At 43.3% G+C, this 18,219-nt stretch overlaps 1 protein-coding gene across 1 annotated transcript; it reads right to left on the reverse strand.

The window, feature by feature from the left end:
* Positions 1 to 1,429: 1,429 nt before the first annotated feature.
* slc16a6b (solute carrier family 16 member 6b) lies at positions 1,430 to 14,467 on the reverse strand (the record flags this gene model as incomplete). The annotated part of the gene is made up of 8 exons (XM_083778952.1): positions 14,386 to 14,467; positions 10,345 to 10,587; positions 9,403 to 9,546; positions 6,720 to 6,848; positions 4,597 to 5,012; positions 2,957 to 3,240; positions 2,294 to 2,523; positions 1,430 to 1,707 (listed from the first exon to the last, which is right to left on the reverse strand). The coding sequence occupies exons 2-8, from the start codon at positions 10,574 to 10,576 to the stop codon at positions 1,430 to 1,432; spliced, it is 1,713 nt and encodes a 570-aa protein (XP_083635078.1). The 5' UTR covers positions 10,577 to 10,587; positions 14,386 to 14,467.
* Between the last annotated feature and the right edge of the window lie 3,752 nt (positions 14,468 to 18,219).

Genomic DNA, 18,219 nt, shown 5'->3' on the forward strand with positions numbered 1-18,219 from the left:
TAAATTTCTGTGTCAGTTTTGGAGAGGTTTCGGCACCCAATGACTGTAAGCATTTGAGCATTCATCTTGAGAGACTAAACAAACTAATAATAAATAACTAAATAAAAGCAACTAGAAATAAATCATTTTGGCATCGGCTAAACGGGTGAATGAGGCAAAAACATCATTGTCTTGGATCATATTATAGGACAAGCTATTGTAAGTGTATCACCACAGTCTTTGTCTTTGGTCTCACAGCACAGACATTACTGCGTGGAAGGGAATGCTTGCACTTCAAGCATCACAGAGTGTACGTGCGTACGTGCGTGCATGTTTGCATGTAGACACACGTATACGCACATGTGTGCCTGCCTGCACTTATGTGTGGAACTGTGCACACACACACACACACACACACACACACACACACACACACACACACACACACACACACACACACATGCATGTGCACATTTGTGTGATAAATTGTAGCACCTGAGAAGGAGACCAGCATTATATTTACGTATATATTATTCATATTATATAATTGTGAGATACTGTAGATGCATTCCCGGTTTCAAGTGTTATGCATATGATAATTGCTGCTATTTGATATATATTTGCACAAGAGAAGAGCACATTATAGTATATTTGACATTTGTACTCTTAAGGTCCCTGCAGACTGCTGCCATTTCTTTTGAGAAAATATAGATAGATAATTGCTGAAAAACGCGTCAGTCTGCAAGGACCTTTACTTTACTAAAATGTTACTGCATTTCGTGGGACGCTTGGCGTAAATTATGTCACCCACTCTTCTATACTCATGGTGTCAAGTAGTGGAGTGACATTAAACTGAAGTGGGATCTGGCTTCACACCAATAGCACTTCAACTGTGCTGAACTACACAGAACAGTCAAGTAATCTGAGTGCTTAAGCACTCTCAATCACTTTCTGGTGAGGTATGCAGTAGCTCCAGTTTTCTGAGAGGTGCTTTTGTAACTCCAACCCCGCCACGGGTCTGTTTGGTTACATTTGCACAGTCAGAGTTAAAGGACCACTTTGCCCATGCATTTTCAACCGATATATTAAAATAGAATTGGTCCTCACTAATGCTCATTATAATAAATGGTAAAAAAAGAAAAGAAAAATATTCTACTCAGTGTCTCAGCTAATAGAAGTTAATAGAAACTGCAAGCTTTCTATTCATGGAAAGCTATAACAAAAGCCATTGTTCTTGCATAAAACAAAAATACATCTTGTTTGAAATGACTATGTCACTGGTAGGCGAGTTTCTCTAGGCTACTGTCCACAGCCCTCCTCTGAGACACAGATTGATTAAGCCAAAATGTTCCCATTATTACAATGAGCATTAGTGAGGGCCAATTGTATGAAGATAGGTTGAAAGTGGCTGAAGTGCTCCTTTAAATGACAGTGTAGTTCACAGTGTAGTTCACAAGGCTCCAGCTGTGTCCCGGCAGTTGTCAGCCGGCTTGACGGGACTGATGCTGTCTGGCGCGAGGTCCACCTCCAGGAAGTCTGGCTGCTCGTCGTCCTGAGAGGAAGTGTTGTCCGGGGAACAGGAGGGGCACCCCTGCGTTCCCGCGGCCCTCCTGCGGGTGGCAGCCCTGGTGGGCCCGACCAGTGCCAGGCAGGCGGCGCCCAGCCCCATGCCCACGGCGCACGAGTAGAAGGCAGAGCCGTAGTTCTCGCTGGCGTCAATTAACACACCTGAGGTTGAGAAATTAGACAGGTATTGTTAATCCTATCGATTAACTCACCTCATCGTTTTTGTCGCATTCCTACAGTAAGTGTCTCCAGAACTACGGCTGGTCATAGAATTATTGGATTATGATAAGGAATAAGACAACGACAAGATATCCATGAATCTAGTAGAGTAGAGTAATCTATCTCGGTAGGCTATTTTGGTATTATTTCCATTACCATTAAGGTGACTTAATGTATGTTTTTAAGCACTATTTTGTACATTGAAATCTACAATGCGATTCATTCATTGTGAGCATTGTGGATCAGCTAATTTGAATGGGTGTGTTGACAAAAAGTATTCTACTTTGGCACTGTAAGTATATGTTAATGCTAATACGGTGAATGTGAATGAAACTGGAATATGCATATTCCCTAGTGAGGTGCGGAAGTTGGTTTAAAACGATTCCGAAATGGAGCTCAGCGACAGAGGAGTGTTTTATGTAAGCAATCAGAGCTAACTTCTTCCATCACTGAGTATGTAGGTATAGAGAATGTTTGTTGCAGACAAATAGTGCATGATAGGAATTGCATGTCAGAGGTTATACTGTACCTCCTAGCGGGGGTCCGGCCAGTCCAGCGAAGCTCTGGATGCACACGTACACCCCGACGGACGAGGCCATCTTGTGCACGCCCACCACGTCCTCCTCTGCCAGCATGGGGATGTGAGTGGAGCCCACGCTGCCCATGAAGAAGCCGTACAGCGCCGAGCACACCGCCAGGCCCCAGAACTCCCACACCATGGTGAAGGCCACCAGCACCAGACACAGTAGAACCACACACCTAGAGGGAAAACACTTCATTCAAGTCAATTTAATACATTATAAAATGTAATTGATTTCAATCTCATTATCTATCTACAAGCTTTGGTAATGGTGCATTTATATAGTGCCTTTATCCAAGGCGCTGTACATGGATATATTGTGCATTGCATTCACCCATTCACACACACATTTGCACACTGATGGCGGAGGAAACCATGCGAGGCACCGACCTGCTCATCGGGAGCAATTAGGAGTTCAGCCTTAGAGTATATATGAATAGAGAAGACACCCGAGTTCCATCCACTTGCATTAAGTTGCTCAAAAGCGCATGAGGCGATTTCACTCCTCCTTCCTGGTAGGAATTTTATTCAAAAGACTAGTATGACTAAAACAAAATCAAAATGTGCTGTCCAAATCAACAGTGGTTCAGGGGTAGCGCCCTCTCCACTCACCCCAGCATCACCAGGGTCTTCCTGCAAGGCAGCCTGTTCATGGCCGCGCCGATGGAGAGGCGCCCACACACGTCCGCCACCGCCATGATGGACAGCATGTAGGCCGCCATGTTCTCCTCCACGCCGCGGCTCTTGCTGAGCTCCACGACGTACAGCGGCGGCGCAAAGAAGCCCAGCGTGGCGAAGAGCCCAAAGAGCGAGTAGCAGATGAAGGCGGGGTCCTCGAGCACCGAGAAGTCCAGGAGCTTGGCCCTGCTGGGGCGCCGCTTGTCCCCTAGTGCCACCTATAGGAGGGGGTGATGTATGGATTAACCCCATTAAGACCTGGAACAAATCTGTCACCATAGTTTTTAAACACTTTAACCGTTATTTTAAACTATTAGCTGGGTCAGTCCTAATGTGCGATTTGTGAAACAGTCTGAAAGGAGCACCCCACACATGCTAGCATTGATTTCTAAAACAAATGATGTTTTAGTAATATATTGTTCCTGCTGTTCGACACTACTGCCAATAAGGTGAAGAAATCACAGATTAAGGCTTTAACCTTAGCTTTTATATAAAATATCCCAAGACTATTCTAAGATTTTATGGAAGATGCTTCTGAAAATGTTGCTAGTTTGACCATTTCAAATGCTCTAATCTTAAAATAAAAACCGAAAACAGCCTATCTACAAACTCTCTCTTGCCTAAGGGGTCCTTGGTCTGAAAAACACTGAAACCCCTGATCTAAACCAAATCGCTTTGCCAAAATAGCAAATTATTTTGGGCCACAACAATCGCAAGATAAAAATATAGCTGCAAGCAGCGATAAGGCGGGACCAAGAAAGAAGATAATACGGAATAAGAACAATATGCACAAATAAGAATCACAGGCCGAGTTGTCACTACGTGGATTTGAACCAGTGACCCTGTGGTCCAAAGGTGAGAGCTCTACCGACTGAGCTATGCAGACACAGTCAGTTGACTCATTCTAAACAGTAACATAATTTAGTATTTTTGGTAACAACTGTCCTGGTCTTTATCCATTACTACAGTGTGTTTTCACGTACAAACTTCTCTTTGTACGCTTTCAGTGCTATTTGGCATGACCCTCTACCATACTGTACAGTTGCAAAAGCATAATTTTTTGACTTGAAAGAAATGTACTACGATTATTTGTCCGTATAGGTCCAAAGTTCACGTGTAGAAGTTTTTGTGCATTTTGATCAAAGATCCTGGGAGGATATACTGTTTTTCATATAATTAAAAATGGCGGGTGATCTTAAGGTCAGATGTCAAAAGTCAGAACACGAAAGTTGTTCGGCATGAGGAGACACATATGTGTATCAAAGTGTCATTGCTAACGGTCAAACGGTTCATGAGATATTCACGTTCAAAGTTTGTATTTTCAATTAAGTGCTATAGCCATTTGGCCAATCATCATGGGCTTCGCATAGTCACCGTTTGGCATGGCCCTCTACCAGATTACTGCGTTTCGCGAAAACCGACTGCACCGTTCAGTCAGAACTGCATTTTTTGGCGGAAGGAGAAGAAGAAGAAGAAGAAGAAGAAGAAGAAAAAACAACACAAAAACAATAAGTGACTGCGTGACTTCTTGGTCCCTTAAAAACCCCATTTCATATAGTTCAAGGAATCCGTACCTCCACCTCGCCGTCCAGACCCTTCAGTGGGATGGGAGGTACGCTGGCGGACCCCTGCTCCTCCCACTCCATCATCAGGGCCTTGGTCTCCGTCGGTGCCGCGGACACTGCCCGCATGTCCGTGCTGGACGCAGTCAGTGAGGTGACGCCCGAATCCTCGGACTCCCGGGAGTCCCCTGAGGCTGAGCTGATGGAGGTTCGGTTCTGCTCATTGTCCAGGTCGTACGTGGTCTGCAGCCGTTTCAATGACGGGGACGGCTGCTGCTGCTTTTCGGGGATGGGGGGCGGCTCTTCGCGCTGCGGCTCGATGACGATTGGACGGAGGAGGCAGCCGCAGCCAATCACGGATGCTTGGAGGAGGCCGATGAGCATCAGACAGTATCGCCAGCCTATGTGTCTCTTCAGTGCGGTTAAGGCTGGGCAGGAAGGGAAGAAGAAGGGTGGGGAGGTTAGCTTTTGTCATACACATATTCTATATAATTCATATCCCTTTAATGAATACTGAGGTAAAATGGAGAAAAATTGAGTGCCATTAACCGTGATTATACATGGCCTTGTTTATCCATCATTGTGAAACAGGGATAGACTCCCGCATCTGGCTGATACTGACAAGCCTCTCTAACCTATTTATTATACAACAGCACTCTTGTTGTCTTTTTGGATTTGTGTTGTTAAAATTGGCCATAATTTTTAGGGGAAAATAGCAGATCTAAAAGCTCACAACGGATCATCGTGACTCATTGTGAGTCATGCATAAACGTAGAGTTAAAGTGGTTAAAAATGTTGATCAGCACTTTGAGAACCAGAATGCAATAGAGGAGATTCTTCATCAATGAATTGTAATTGACACTGTAGTGTACAGACTCACGCTCCAGTGAGGCCTGCCACTAACTCGACATCTGGGGAGCCACTCCCCAGAGTCAGATCAAGAGTAGCTCTGGTCAAGAAAGGGATTTAATTTTCACCGGTTAAAAAAATACTTCTAGTTACTCCACTGCGCCCTCTACCGATATTGCCAAGAGAAAATCTCATAGACAAGATTTTTCCTTCCGGTAAAAAAAAAAACCTTTCTGGACACAAAGTGGATTTTACATCCACTAAGGAAAGTAGTCTTTCTAATTAAACAAGCCGCCTTTGTATTGGTGAGTAGGTGAAGCGTTTCGTAACAGAGGAGAGGCTGGTCTGCGTTTCATGCAAGCCTGGAAGAGAACAGTCCCATTGTCACGACCAAAAGGCAGGATTCACAGTTCAGGATGTTTCTTAAACTAAATTAAAACTTCCCATGAAATGGGGCAGGCAAAATAAGGACACAGTAAACACGCTGACATGAAATGACGATCTGACAAGGAACTCAACAAACTGGGGTATATAAATAGACAAAGACTAACTAGACACAGGTGAACTCAAAATACAATCAATCACAGGATAGGCTAACAGGACAAAGAGGACACAGGTGAAAACACTGACACATCACAAGGTAGGTGAGACAAGGTAGGGAACAGTAACTAGGCAGACAGGAAACACTAGGGACCATACTACAAAATAAGATACACAGAACCAACAGAACAGGAAGACAAGGCAAAATACCGAACATACAGAAAATAACAGAATAAGTCTGAAGGACTGCAGTATTAGTAAACAAGTACAAAGGCAAGAATAGTAACAACAACTTCCTTTCTTGACTTAAGCAAATACAGAACATAAATCAACCACATAACCATTAAGGTCAAGCCAAATATTAGTCCAGTAGTTTGGACCTAAGTCAATGCTCAAATTCAAAGGCAGAGGAGCGAGGCGTGACACCCATAGCCTTAATGCAACGGCAGCAAAGGGCATTAGAGCTATGGACAGAGCTAGATCAAGAGTACAGTATACTGTATATTATCCTTCTTATATTATATCCCTCTCTATCTCTCTCTGTCTCTCTCTCTCTTTCTTTCCCTCAAAAGCTGGCCACCCACCCTAGAGTCTGGGTCTGCCTGACGTTCCTTCCAGTTAATGGAGTTTTTCGTTGTCACTGTTGCAAAAATGCTTGCTCGGGGTGGGGCAATGCCGGGTCTCTACATGTAAAGTGTCTTGAGGCAACTTGTTTTTGAATTGACAAAATTGAACTGAATTCTCACCTGGACCGAAAGCGCACATGGCGAAGGACTCTCCCGAGGACGCCACAGAGGTGACAGTGGCCCTGCGTCTGTCGAAGTACTGGGCCAGGATGGTGACCGTGGGGAGGAAGGCCAGGCAGTATCCCAGGCCTGGGGACACACACACAACATGGGGACAAAAAGGGGGACATGACAGCCACCGACCGACCGGCCCCCGTCTGAACTTCACATGTTGACAGCATGTCAAGATGTCAGCTCGCTCAAAAGGGTGGGCGGGGCCAGCGGAATGCACGGCAGGGCTGCTATGGTGAACGCTGAAAGAGAAAACGTACAGTACAACCTGCAGTGTTAATTTAACTCTCTCAGAGTTACAAATGATATACAGTAACACTAACACTGAGGATTTGACTGTGTGTACATTGTGTTCCAAAGAACAATGGCTTCTATTTCAGCATGCTACGTTTTCAGGAAGAGAAAGCCTACAGATTCTATTATCTTTAAATCCCCATTGATGATGTCATTGGCAGGCAGGTTTCTGAACTGTCCAAGCCCACCAATGAGACAGAGTGAGACAGAAGTGCTAAAGAGCAATTATAGTGAGGACCATGTGAAGACAATGTTGAAAATGCGTGAAGTGCTCTTTTAAGCAAGTGGTTGTTATTAAAGCCACATTATAGTAATATTACAACCTAAGTAAGTTTCCCATTAACCCATTTTGGGCGGGAACCCCTTTTGGTGTTAGCATCATGTTATGCTTTAGCCACTCTGTGGCGCGCTATGAGTTTCTAGATCTGCTATTTTTGTGGGGAAAATAAATCTGAAAACTGTCAGGATGTAGAAGACATTTTTTTAATCGTTCCCAGGTCAAAATGGGTTAAGTAGTTTCCCATTAATTAAGATCACCTGGCAAACTAGATCACCTGGCAAACTAACTAACACGCCTGACAGCACTCGTAATTGCAAACATTTTTGACCATTGCGTGAAGTGAAATCCTACCGAGACGTCGCTTGCATAATAATTTGGAACACAGCGTGTTGTACAGAATGACAGACAGAGGTACGGAGGAGGTGCGTGTCCGGTAGAGATCCATGTACCTTACAGGCCTGTAACTCTGAGAGTTATGGGGGTCCTTGAAATAAAACAAAAAATGTGAGAACCACTGATCTAGTAATAAATCAAATCAAATCCATTAATAATTGTTAAAGTGCAGCTACAACAAGTTGGTAAAATAATAATGTATAGTACAGTAAGAGTATAAAACAGTTTTGCAATTTCAACAAAAACTGAAGCATTAAAAATACAAAATAATGGATTACTGTAAATTAAATATCATGTGGAGAATTGTGTGGTATTGGATTGCGATGGACTGGCATACTCGCCGATACCAGCATTTTCTGGTTATGCAGAGAGAACACACGCTCGATCATAACCTCTGCTTGGCCATGACGACTGATCATGACGATCTGATCAGCCTCCCCTGTTGCGTCTCAAACCAGACCACGTTGCAATGAGACGTGTTGTGAACTTGTAAATAGTCTATTTTCGGCAAAGAGATGTGGTCTAGACTAAGGGGCCAACAATAGGGGTCAATAGGGGGCCATGTACAAATCCCTAGGTTGTATAAAACAAAGTATACAGTGTTGAAGTTATTTAACACAACATAACTGCAAACATTACATTGTCACAAAAGCATGGATACTTTAAGTGTACAGTATACATAGGCTACTGCATACTGTATACATAGGGATCTGTCTTTCGTCAAGTGAATGTCAGAAGTGTCACGCTGCTGTGCAATACTTTGACTCTCCAGTAGGAGATGCACTTGTTCCACTTAACAGCCTTGACTCAGGTCATTTGCCCTTTCTCAGAAGAAAAGAAAGATTTGATCATTTGAAAAATTATGATGCCAACCAACAATGGCGCACTGTGTATTTCAGAAATGTCATTCAGGTTTAAGAGCATCACACAGCAGTGAAACAATCCTTCCGGGTCCTCTGTGCAATGTTTGGCCATGCAGTCTTAATAGACCAGTAGTTGATGGTATCTCAGGCTTAGCATATAGTCTTATTATTAAAGCTATTTAGAGTAGAATTGTTTTAAATGTCGAGGGGCTGGAAAAACAAACAAATGTACTACGTTATGAGATGTAACAAATACAAATCTTGAATCAGGTTCAAGGTTCACTTTATTAGTCATTTTCAAATGTTTGGACATATAAAAACGAAAATCGTACTCAGGACCAGCAGTGTATATAAAACACTAGAAGAAGGATGTGTGATGTATGAGGAATTCAATAATTGAACCATTCTTTTTTATTATGACATCTCATCCTTCCATGCTGTGTAAAGTGACGAAAAAAATGACGAAAATCACACTATTCATGCAGGTGAAGGTGAAGCATCTTTCATACAGATTGATGCCGTAAACAAGCTCTACATGATTGCTACACGAAGCTCTAGATCAGCTATTTTTGCTTCTTTTGAAGAAAAAAAAATGAATGAATAGTTTCTGACTTCTGACGGAGAACTCAGGGTTATTACCACATCCTGGGCAGGGCCCAAATTACGTTCTGATAATCTTATCTGAAACCCAGCCGTAGCGTATGGAAACAAAGCCAGAATCATGTGAAATGCATTTCACTGCCCTGTTTCGGTTAGCTCTTGTAGTTGAAACGAGCGATAGATCAGACAGTGAGATCGGTACCTGAGACGAGGCCGAGGGTGATGTACATTTCGTCAATGGAGTTGACGAAGGCGGAGGTGATGGTGCCCAGGCTGATCAGGAAGCCCCCGGTCATCACCACTGGCTGGAAGCCAAAGCGGTTACTCAGCACTGTGGACAGTGGGGCTGCATGGGGTACACAGAGAGCAGGACAACCACTGTAATGGATGCAAACGTATCAACATTACATCAATATACTTACAGTACCAAAGTAAAACTACATGTTATGTTTTATTTGTGTCAAACTTTATATTCAAAAATCTATAAGCTCACAAGGTTAAAGCTAGAATAATGCAAGATTCCTGGTCTGTGCCAACTCAGGATCAATTTAAGCACCAATGTTTCCATCTAGACCACCGGATAATCAGCAAAGACCTCCGAACATCGCGCTAATTGTTCAAACCACGGAGAGCTCCGTAGATTAGGAGTTATTCAGCTTTTAGTTTGCCTGTATAATGGGAGGTGTACGGGACCGCTGTTGTGCAACCCGGTCTAGGTTCGCTTAACTTCGCTAAAGAAGGAAAGGCCGAGCCAAAATAATAATGAAAAAATAGTTCTCAGCGACGCGGATTGATATCCATAATAAAGCTAATCTGACGGAGCAGAGAGAGAGAGAGAGAGAGGAGGGGGGAGAGAGGGGAGTTGCACCACTCGGTTCACACAGGTGTGATTTTTAAGACGTCATCTGGCTGATATAAATACAACTCAAGTAATTTTGTTTCATATATTTAAACACAATGCATTCATGTCTCGTGGAGCACGTGAGGATGATGATGATGGTGTCAGACTGTGAAAGGCAGCCACAGTTGGCGCTCGCCACCTCACATGAGTGTGATCTTTTATATTTATGGGCATTTTTCAACAGATGAACGATTATCTCAAATAATTGTGAATAGGCGATTCTGTAAACTAGAGTGGACTAACCGGTGAAGGTCATGATGAAGACGCAGATGGAGAGGACCCAGGACACCCTGGTGTTGCTCTCCCCAAAGTCCTTGATCAGGTCCTCCAGGAAGATGCCCAGGCTCTTGATGACGCCGTAGGTGCACACCTCCACCAGGAAGTAGGCGGCGGCTATGGCCCAGCCCCACCCCCCGTCAGGCACCGCTGGGTAGACGCATGGTCCCAGGCATCCGCCTGACGTAGAGCCCACCATGGCTGCACCTGCTGGGGCAAGACAATGTATCTGGATGTTAGATACAAGCAGGGTTCAATTTGATCGATTTGCCGCTGGGCATGTAAAGGTATACCGTAATACTGCATAAACAGCCACGGTATTGATACTATGATATTTCCGAGCTCACGGTATGCATTTATGTATTTATTTATTATTTGATGTGCATGTGACTTGCCTAGTGGTCCGGGCACCGCATACCACATATCTTACAATAAATACAACACGTCTCTGTACCTGTAGAATTCCCAGCCTCTGCCTCAGCTAATTGATTGCCATGGCAACGGCCCACATCTGCCATTTGATAACTTAACCAGTCCACTTTTCACAGTTTGCACTCCTCAGACAAAGGCAGACAGACAGAAACAGAGATCTCCATATACACTATGGGCACAAAAGGACAAAGACGTTAAAAGACGTTAAAACGGGTATTGCATATTAGTTAGGTTTCCAACCTATCGTTCGGCTTTGCATCATAGGCTGGTGGCCGACTCTAATGCAGCCTGTGGCACGGGTTCGAGTCCCAATCTCGAGGACCTTTGTTGTGTGTCTCTCCCCATTTTTCTGGATTTGGCCCAGTCCATCCCAGAATGCACTCTGTTCCTACCCGGAAGGAGGAGTGAAATCGCCTCATGCGCTTTTGAGCAACTTAATGCAAGTGAATGGGAGGAGATATCCCATCAACTCAAGATAGGCAGCCCAATGTTAAATTGGCCATCCAAAATCCCTCCCTCCCTCCCTCCCTCCCTCCCTCCCTCTCCCCCCTCCTGCCCCCACGTCCCTTATCTCCATCTTCTGGTGTAAACCAGTAACCACCCCATGGTGGCAACAAGGCACCTCAGAGGATGGTGTAACAGTTGTCAGAGGAGAGCCACATATATACAGCCATACAGTAACATTAGAGCTGCATAGTGGACAACATCAAAATGTCCTTACCTTTGTTTTTTTTTTGTTTTTTTAACAAATCATTCTGTGACTGTAGTATGTGAGTTGTGGGGACTATCGGTGCTTTGACAAATAATCATCACTATTAAATGCCTATAGCTATACGTATGGTCTATAACTATATAGGCCTACTGTAAGTGGGGAAACTATAGGCCTATATATTGGGCAAATAATAGAACCAGTGGCCTGGGCCGTGGCTCAGTGGTCCAGGCACTTTGGCTGGTAATCCAGTCTGGCAGTGTGCCGCAGGTTCGACTCCAGATCCCGGTGGCCTTTACTGCATGTCATCCCCCCCATCTCTCTCCCCATTTCCTGTCAGCCTACTGTCTGTCCCTCCATAAAAAATAAAAAATAAAAGGCCACAAACAAAAAAAACATTAAAGGTATATTCAGTATCAAATATCACTTATTTTTTTGTTTTGTTGTGATAATCCTCCCTACTATAGAGTGTGCTGGCCATATAAGGAGTTCCTCCCTGTCCCCAGTTAACCCCTGGGGGTCAAAAAACCTTAGATTTCGTTTTTGACTCTCTATCCTGATTGGACGAAAGGCTGGGTCCCACAGTGAAATCACTGAATATACCTTTAAAATTAAAATAATAGAACCAGTAAGAAGCCTGAGGGCGCATCCACCTGGGTGACAGCAGACTGCTAGCGAGAGCTGGCACTTTGGCATGGGGGGGGGTCAAATCAACCATATATGTAGCGTGTATTGAGTGTACAGGGTTTGATGAGGTCAGATCAACATATGTGACCAGTGCCAGTGATTTCAACCACAAGTCGCCAATACTTTAACTTCACAATTGAACAAAATACATTATTTTTTTTGTTTTGGTGGTTTTCGTATGCATACAAGTGTGTACACAGCTATCTCAAATCTTTGATGGGAAATACCATTTTATATTAGCCTTGGATCAAGATGTAGGCGAGGCTATTCTATTGATTTTACTATAGGTACTAGGTAGACTAAGTCAGACTTGATTAAAGAAAATCACACCCGTGTGAAGTGAGTGGTGCAACTCCGTGTGGGGTCCCCGGAAGTTCCAGACCCACAGTACCACGGCCAGGGTGCCGGCCCGGTTCCGCCGAGCCGACCCCACGTCCGAAACGGTAGAGAAATGACAGAGTTACCATGTGGGGGTCCCTCTACTGTACTGTACTGTACTGTCAGTGTCACTGTAGGCTACTGTGCTGCCACACCCAAAATCATCATACAGCGTATATAATATGCGCGTGTGTGTTTGTGTGTGTGTTAGGTTGCGCACAGGTGGTGAAAAACAACCATGCAATGTGTGTGCTCATACCCACCCAGGCAGCCAGCCAGCCAGCCACACACATAGCTCCGTAAGGGAGTGGTTGCACTTGCGCCACAAAAAATAGCCTGCGATAATAATCTTGATCCAAGGCTGGCTAGCCCATTAACCATTATGATGGTGGCTGTGATGACCAATTGTCTATTCATGTAGGTTAGTTAACCGTTACAACTTATATTAAGCGCTTCTCCTCGGATAGATGAACGTAGTCGTGAACTCGTGATCTCCATATAGAAACTTTCTAATAGCATCGATTCGTGTCAGAGTGGACTCGGCATGTCCGCACTGCAGTGATGATGTCAACCTATCTTGACTTTTCAACACTAAGGTCAGCTCCAAATGGAGATTTAAGGGTGGCAGCAGGGGCAGTGCCATCACTTTACTTATAACCATCTCATAATAGTGTGATGTATGCCACATCACAATATTATGATATCCAAAATCTCAGATTTCATATCACAATATCAATATAATATTTCATACATAGGCTTATATACGCTAGGCTACTTATTTCTCCAACCCATAATAGACATTAATGTTTTACCTTGTATGCATACAAGTGTGTACACAGCTATCTCAAATCTTTGATGGAAAATACCATTTTATATTAGCCTTGGATCAAGATGTAGGCGAGGCTATTCTATTGATTTTACTATAGGTACTAGGTAGAAAGTCAGACTTGATTAAAGAAAATCACACCCGTGTGAAGTGAGTGGTGCAACTCCGTGTGGGGTCCCCGGAAGTTCCAGACCCACAGTACCACGGCCAGGGTGCCGGCCCGGTTCCGCCGAGCCGACCCCACGTCCGAAACGGTAGAGAAATGACAGAGTTACCATGTGGGGGTCCCTCTACTGTACTGTACTGTACTGTACTGTACTGTACTGTCAGTGTCACTGTAGGCTACTGTGCTGCCACACCCGAAATCATCATACAGCGTATATAATATGCGCGTGTGTGTTTGTGTGTGTGTTAGGTTGCGCACAGGTGGTGAAAAACAACCATGCAATGTGTGTGCTCATACCCACCCAGGCAGCCAGCCAGCCAGCCACACACATAGCTCCGTAAGGGAGTGGTTGCACTTGCGGTCTTGCGCCACAAAAAATAGCCTGCGATAATAATCTTGATCCAAGGCTGGCTAGCCCATTAACCATTATGATGGTGGCTGTGATGACCAATTGTCTATTCATGTAGGTTAGTTAACCGTTACAACTTATATTAAGCGCTTCTCCTCGGATAGATGAACGTAGTCGTGGACTCGTGATCTCCATATAGAAACTTTCTAATAGCATCGATTCGTGTCAGAGTGGACTCGGCATGTCCGCACTGCAGTGATGATGTCAACCTATCTTGACTTCAACACTAAACGCAGAGTCGAGTGAGTAGGCTAAATGCTTCATTTGGCGACAAGAACTGCTGCTCCCTTGCCGACAGGTCTTCAACGTCAACCTGAAGACCGGTGTCCTGTTGGCAAGCGCCACCGTGTAGCACCACAGTGTCCCCAAGCATCTCAGTCAGATCAACCGCGTCTACTTACCAACGGTCAACCGTCACCGGGTCACTCCCCAATGGTCTGTCACCAGCCGCAGGTTAAAATACATAAATAGAGTCAATGGCTGCTTCGGTTCAAAGGGGGCCGGGCCCGCTTGAAAAAAATATGAAAAACTAAAAACAATATATTCATCCTTGCATGCGTGCACTGTTTATATTATTAGAGTCATCCTCGTCGTGCCGTGCTGCCCGTGCAGCAGCAGCACTGTTAGCGTCCTACGATAGCCTAAGCCTATCAAGTATTTCCTCCTTCGGCGCAGCCGGCCCTCCGCGCACATCCACCACTGACAGCTCACAGCCTCACAGCAGCTTCGGGAGGGGGGGGGGGGGGGGGCTTTGGGGGAGGGGGATCTGTGGAGTGTGGATGGATGCTTAAAGGACCACTTCACCACTTTTCAACCTATCTTCATATACCGTACTAGGTCCTCACTATAATAATCATGATAAAATGGCACAACTTTTTTCCCTACTCTGTCTGTGTTCATAGCAGGGGTGCAGTCAGACAGATATTTTTATTTTGTGAAGCCACTAAGGAAATCGGGACTTCCTGAAAGTTCATATAATGGCCTGTTGTGGCGCTGTCATTGGGCCCAAAAAAAAACATATCTCCATAGAGGCCCATGTATTTGGGCCCACCTTCACCTAGACTGTATTACCTTAATAAACATGGTCATGAATACTTTCTGCTTCCAGTCACTAGTTTAAAGTCTCATTTCTCATAATATTCTTTTTGGAAAAGTATGGTCCCATTTATTAAAGAAAATACCATAAAGTCACATATGTTCTGAGGGGCGTGGCTACCGTTACAGTCTATGATCGGGAGCCACCCCCCGTTTGAGCCAAAATAAAAACCAACGAAGAAGAAGGGGGGAAGTCCCGCCTCGTTGTCTGGGCCAGCCAATGGCCAGCTGGGCCCAAACAGATAAGAAAGATGGCGATTTACAATTCAAGGACTGACTGGCTTCATCTTACCCTTACGTCCATATCAGACCCGGGGAACGCTTTGTCCATATTTATTTTTTTACAGTCTATGGTTCATAGGAGGGCTGTGGGCAGTTCAGAAACCCGTCCACCATGACATCATCGATGGGTAATCCAAGCTAATAGAAACTGCAGGCTTGCTAGTCCTGAAAAGTTGCAATGCGAAAATAAAATGGAAAATGGAATTGCCATTTTGATTATTAGTGAGGACCTATTTGAAAAGAGGTGAAGTGGTCCTTTAGAATTACATCACTTTTCTTTTATGAGTTTCATAATAGCCTATGAGACAGTTAAATGAGTTAATTAAACGTATAGGCTATACATTCATGTTAAAACCCTGGCTAGCCTGCTACACCTGCTACTTATTCAGGGGGCGTTTAGGCCTTAACTGAATAGTCTCGTGTTTTCATGTCAGGCACGCTCAAATTGAAATTTCCTATTTCAAACAGTTCCGGTTTGATTATGTTCTGTATAATATATTGTAATTAATCCAACTATTAATTTGTCCTGGCTGTGACCCCCTCAAGGACCCTGGACAGCTGGACTGTAACCTAACCGCTTGCATAACAGAATAAGCATTGATTGAAGCCTGTCTGCATGGCCTCATTCTGTCGTCCGCGGAAGTGGAGCATTTTTTCCATCCACCAGCTAAAAACCCGGAAAAAGAAGCTGCGGACAGCCGAGGACATGCGCAGCTCTTTTGATAGTGTGGCAGTACCCGTACAATGTCTCTTTTGGGTCACGGGCTAAAAGGTTTTGGAACCACTGCTGTACTCACATATCCCATACTGTATTTATTTACACTTTGTATATTTAAAGTTTATGTTGAATATATTATTTTGTTTATATTTTGTATCTCCATTATAGACAAATCCATGGAGGGGTGCCCTGGGCGCAACCATAGCTGAGGTGTACCATTAATAAAGACACGGAAATAAAATATTCATTCATTCATTCATTCATTATCTAGAGTTATCTAGAGCTCAGGCTCATGAGTAGCCTACTTTGTCCACCACAGCCAGTTGCAATGCTTATAGCTTTCATCATCTTTATCATTCATGAGAAAAAAAAGTGTTTATGATAATGTCCTCATGTCACACAGCACATTAGTTTAGCAGCAAAAACAGGTCAAACGTTCAGGGATTTATGATGCAAATATCAGCTGCCGCAAAGGACAAGTGCAAGTTTATTATGTTTGAAATGAAAAAAGGACCATATTGGAAAAAAACTTGCCATTTTATTGATTATTTTGATAGATATTGTAGCAGTAGTGCATAGAGTATACATGCTGTAGATTACAAGGCCCACTAGTAAACAGTGTTATGCAACTTACTCAACTGTGTCCCGTCTCCATCTTTATACAGATATGTACAATTATACAGTCAACGCAGCAACATTGTTTCAATTCATATCAGGGTTTAAGTGGTTTACTGTATGTATTGTATGGTATGTGTTGTATTTAAGAATGATAATGACAAGAAACTAAAGCTGTCATAAGAATTGCAGTGGAGTAGAGTATAATATTTAAATAAAATCAATGGACATTAAAGTAGCCTTCCTCAAAATCACTTTTTTGTATAGGGAAAAAGCGCTTTTGAGGTACAGTACTTTAACGTCCATTGAGTATTTCCATTTTTTATATTGTACTCTACTCCACTGCAATTCTTTTGACAGCTTTAGTTTCTTGTTATGATCATTCCTTTCCCCCATAAGTAAGTGTGCCAAAGCATTATGTTAATTGTAGGAATTCAGCAATCCAATCAAGACTCTTAAGTAAGAAATGTGAGTACTTTTTACACCACTGCTGTGACGTCACCTACTGGTTTCTACAGGCCCATTTTGAAGCCTGTAGTTCAGTGAAAGATGGCTGTGAGCCTGTGAATGCAACCCGGAAACGTGAAGGGATGCAAGAAGAAGGGCAGGCTTTCACACAGTAGAACCCAATCACAAGCCCTGGAAGTAACTGGTGTATAGGCTAATCGCAATATTACACTTGAGGGTGTCACTTAAGTGATGCTTGCGGAACTCAAAGACTAAAGCGTTGTTCCTGACCGCATCGCTAGCATACCAATAATCATCAATAATCCCACACCCTCTCATTGCTACATTATTTTGTCCACAAATATTTTCTTCTGCTTGGTCAAACCTTGTGAACCTTAGTTGTTCCAAATCCATTTTTATGTATTTAATGTATTACCATGTTTTGTTCTATCTTACTGTATGTCGCTCTGGATTAAGAGCGTCTGCTAAATGCCTTAATTGTAAAGTAACTTTGAGGTATTTGTAGTTTACTTGAGTGATTCCAACATCCAATACTTTTACTTCTACTACTACTCCACTATACATTTATTTGAAAACTTTAGTTAGTAGTTACTTTTACATGTTACAAAACATAACCACTTCAGCCATTTAAAAATAGCCGATCTACAAGCTGTCGCGATGCAAGTGCAACGCATTGTGAGTTTATAGATCTGCCAAATCAGGAGTCAAGCAGACAAGCACAGTTGTACAGATATGTACAAATATACAGTCATATATATATATATATGAACACACCTCCAGCATGGCTTTATATAAGGTATAAATAAATACATACAACCCCCATTGCAATTATCTTTATTCAGCTCAAGACAAATTGCTCAAAGTATACGGTACACAGAATCCATTCCTTAGAACGGTGGTTCTCAAACATGTTCAATGACCCCATGTATTTTGGGGGACCAACAAAAATATTCAAAATGCTTCCATTTTTTTTAGGATATATATATATATATATATATATATATATATATATATACAGTATGTAATAATTAGCTTCAAAAAGTGCTCTGATTTGCTG

This window comes from Protomyctophum parallelum (assembly GCF_964188405.1).
Source record: "Protomyctophum parallelum genome assembly, chromosome: 13".
NCBI lineage: Eukaryota > Metazoa > Chordata > Actinopteri > Myctophiformes > Myctophidae > Protomyctophum > Protomyctophum parallelum.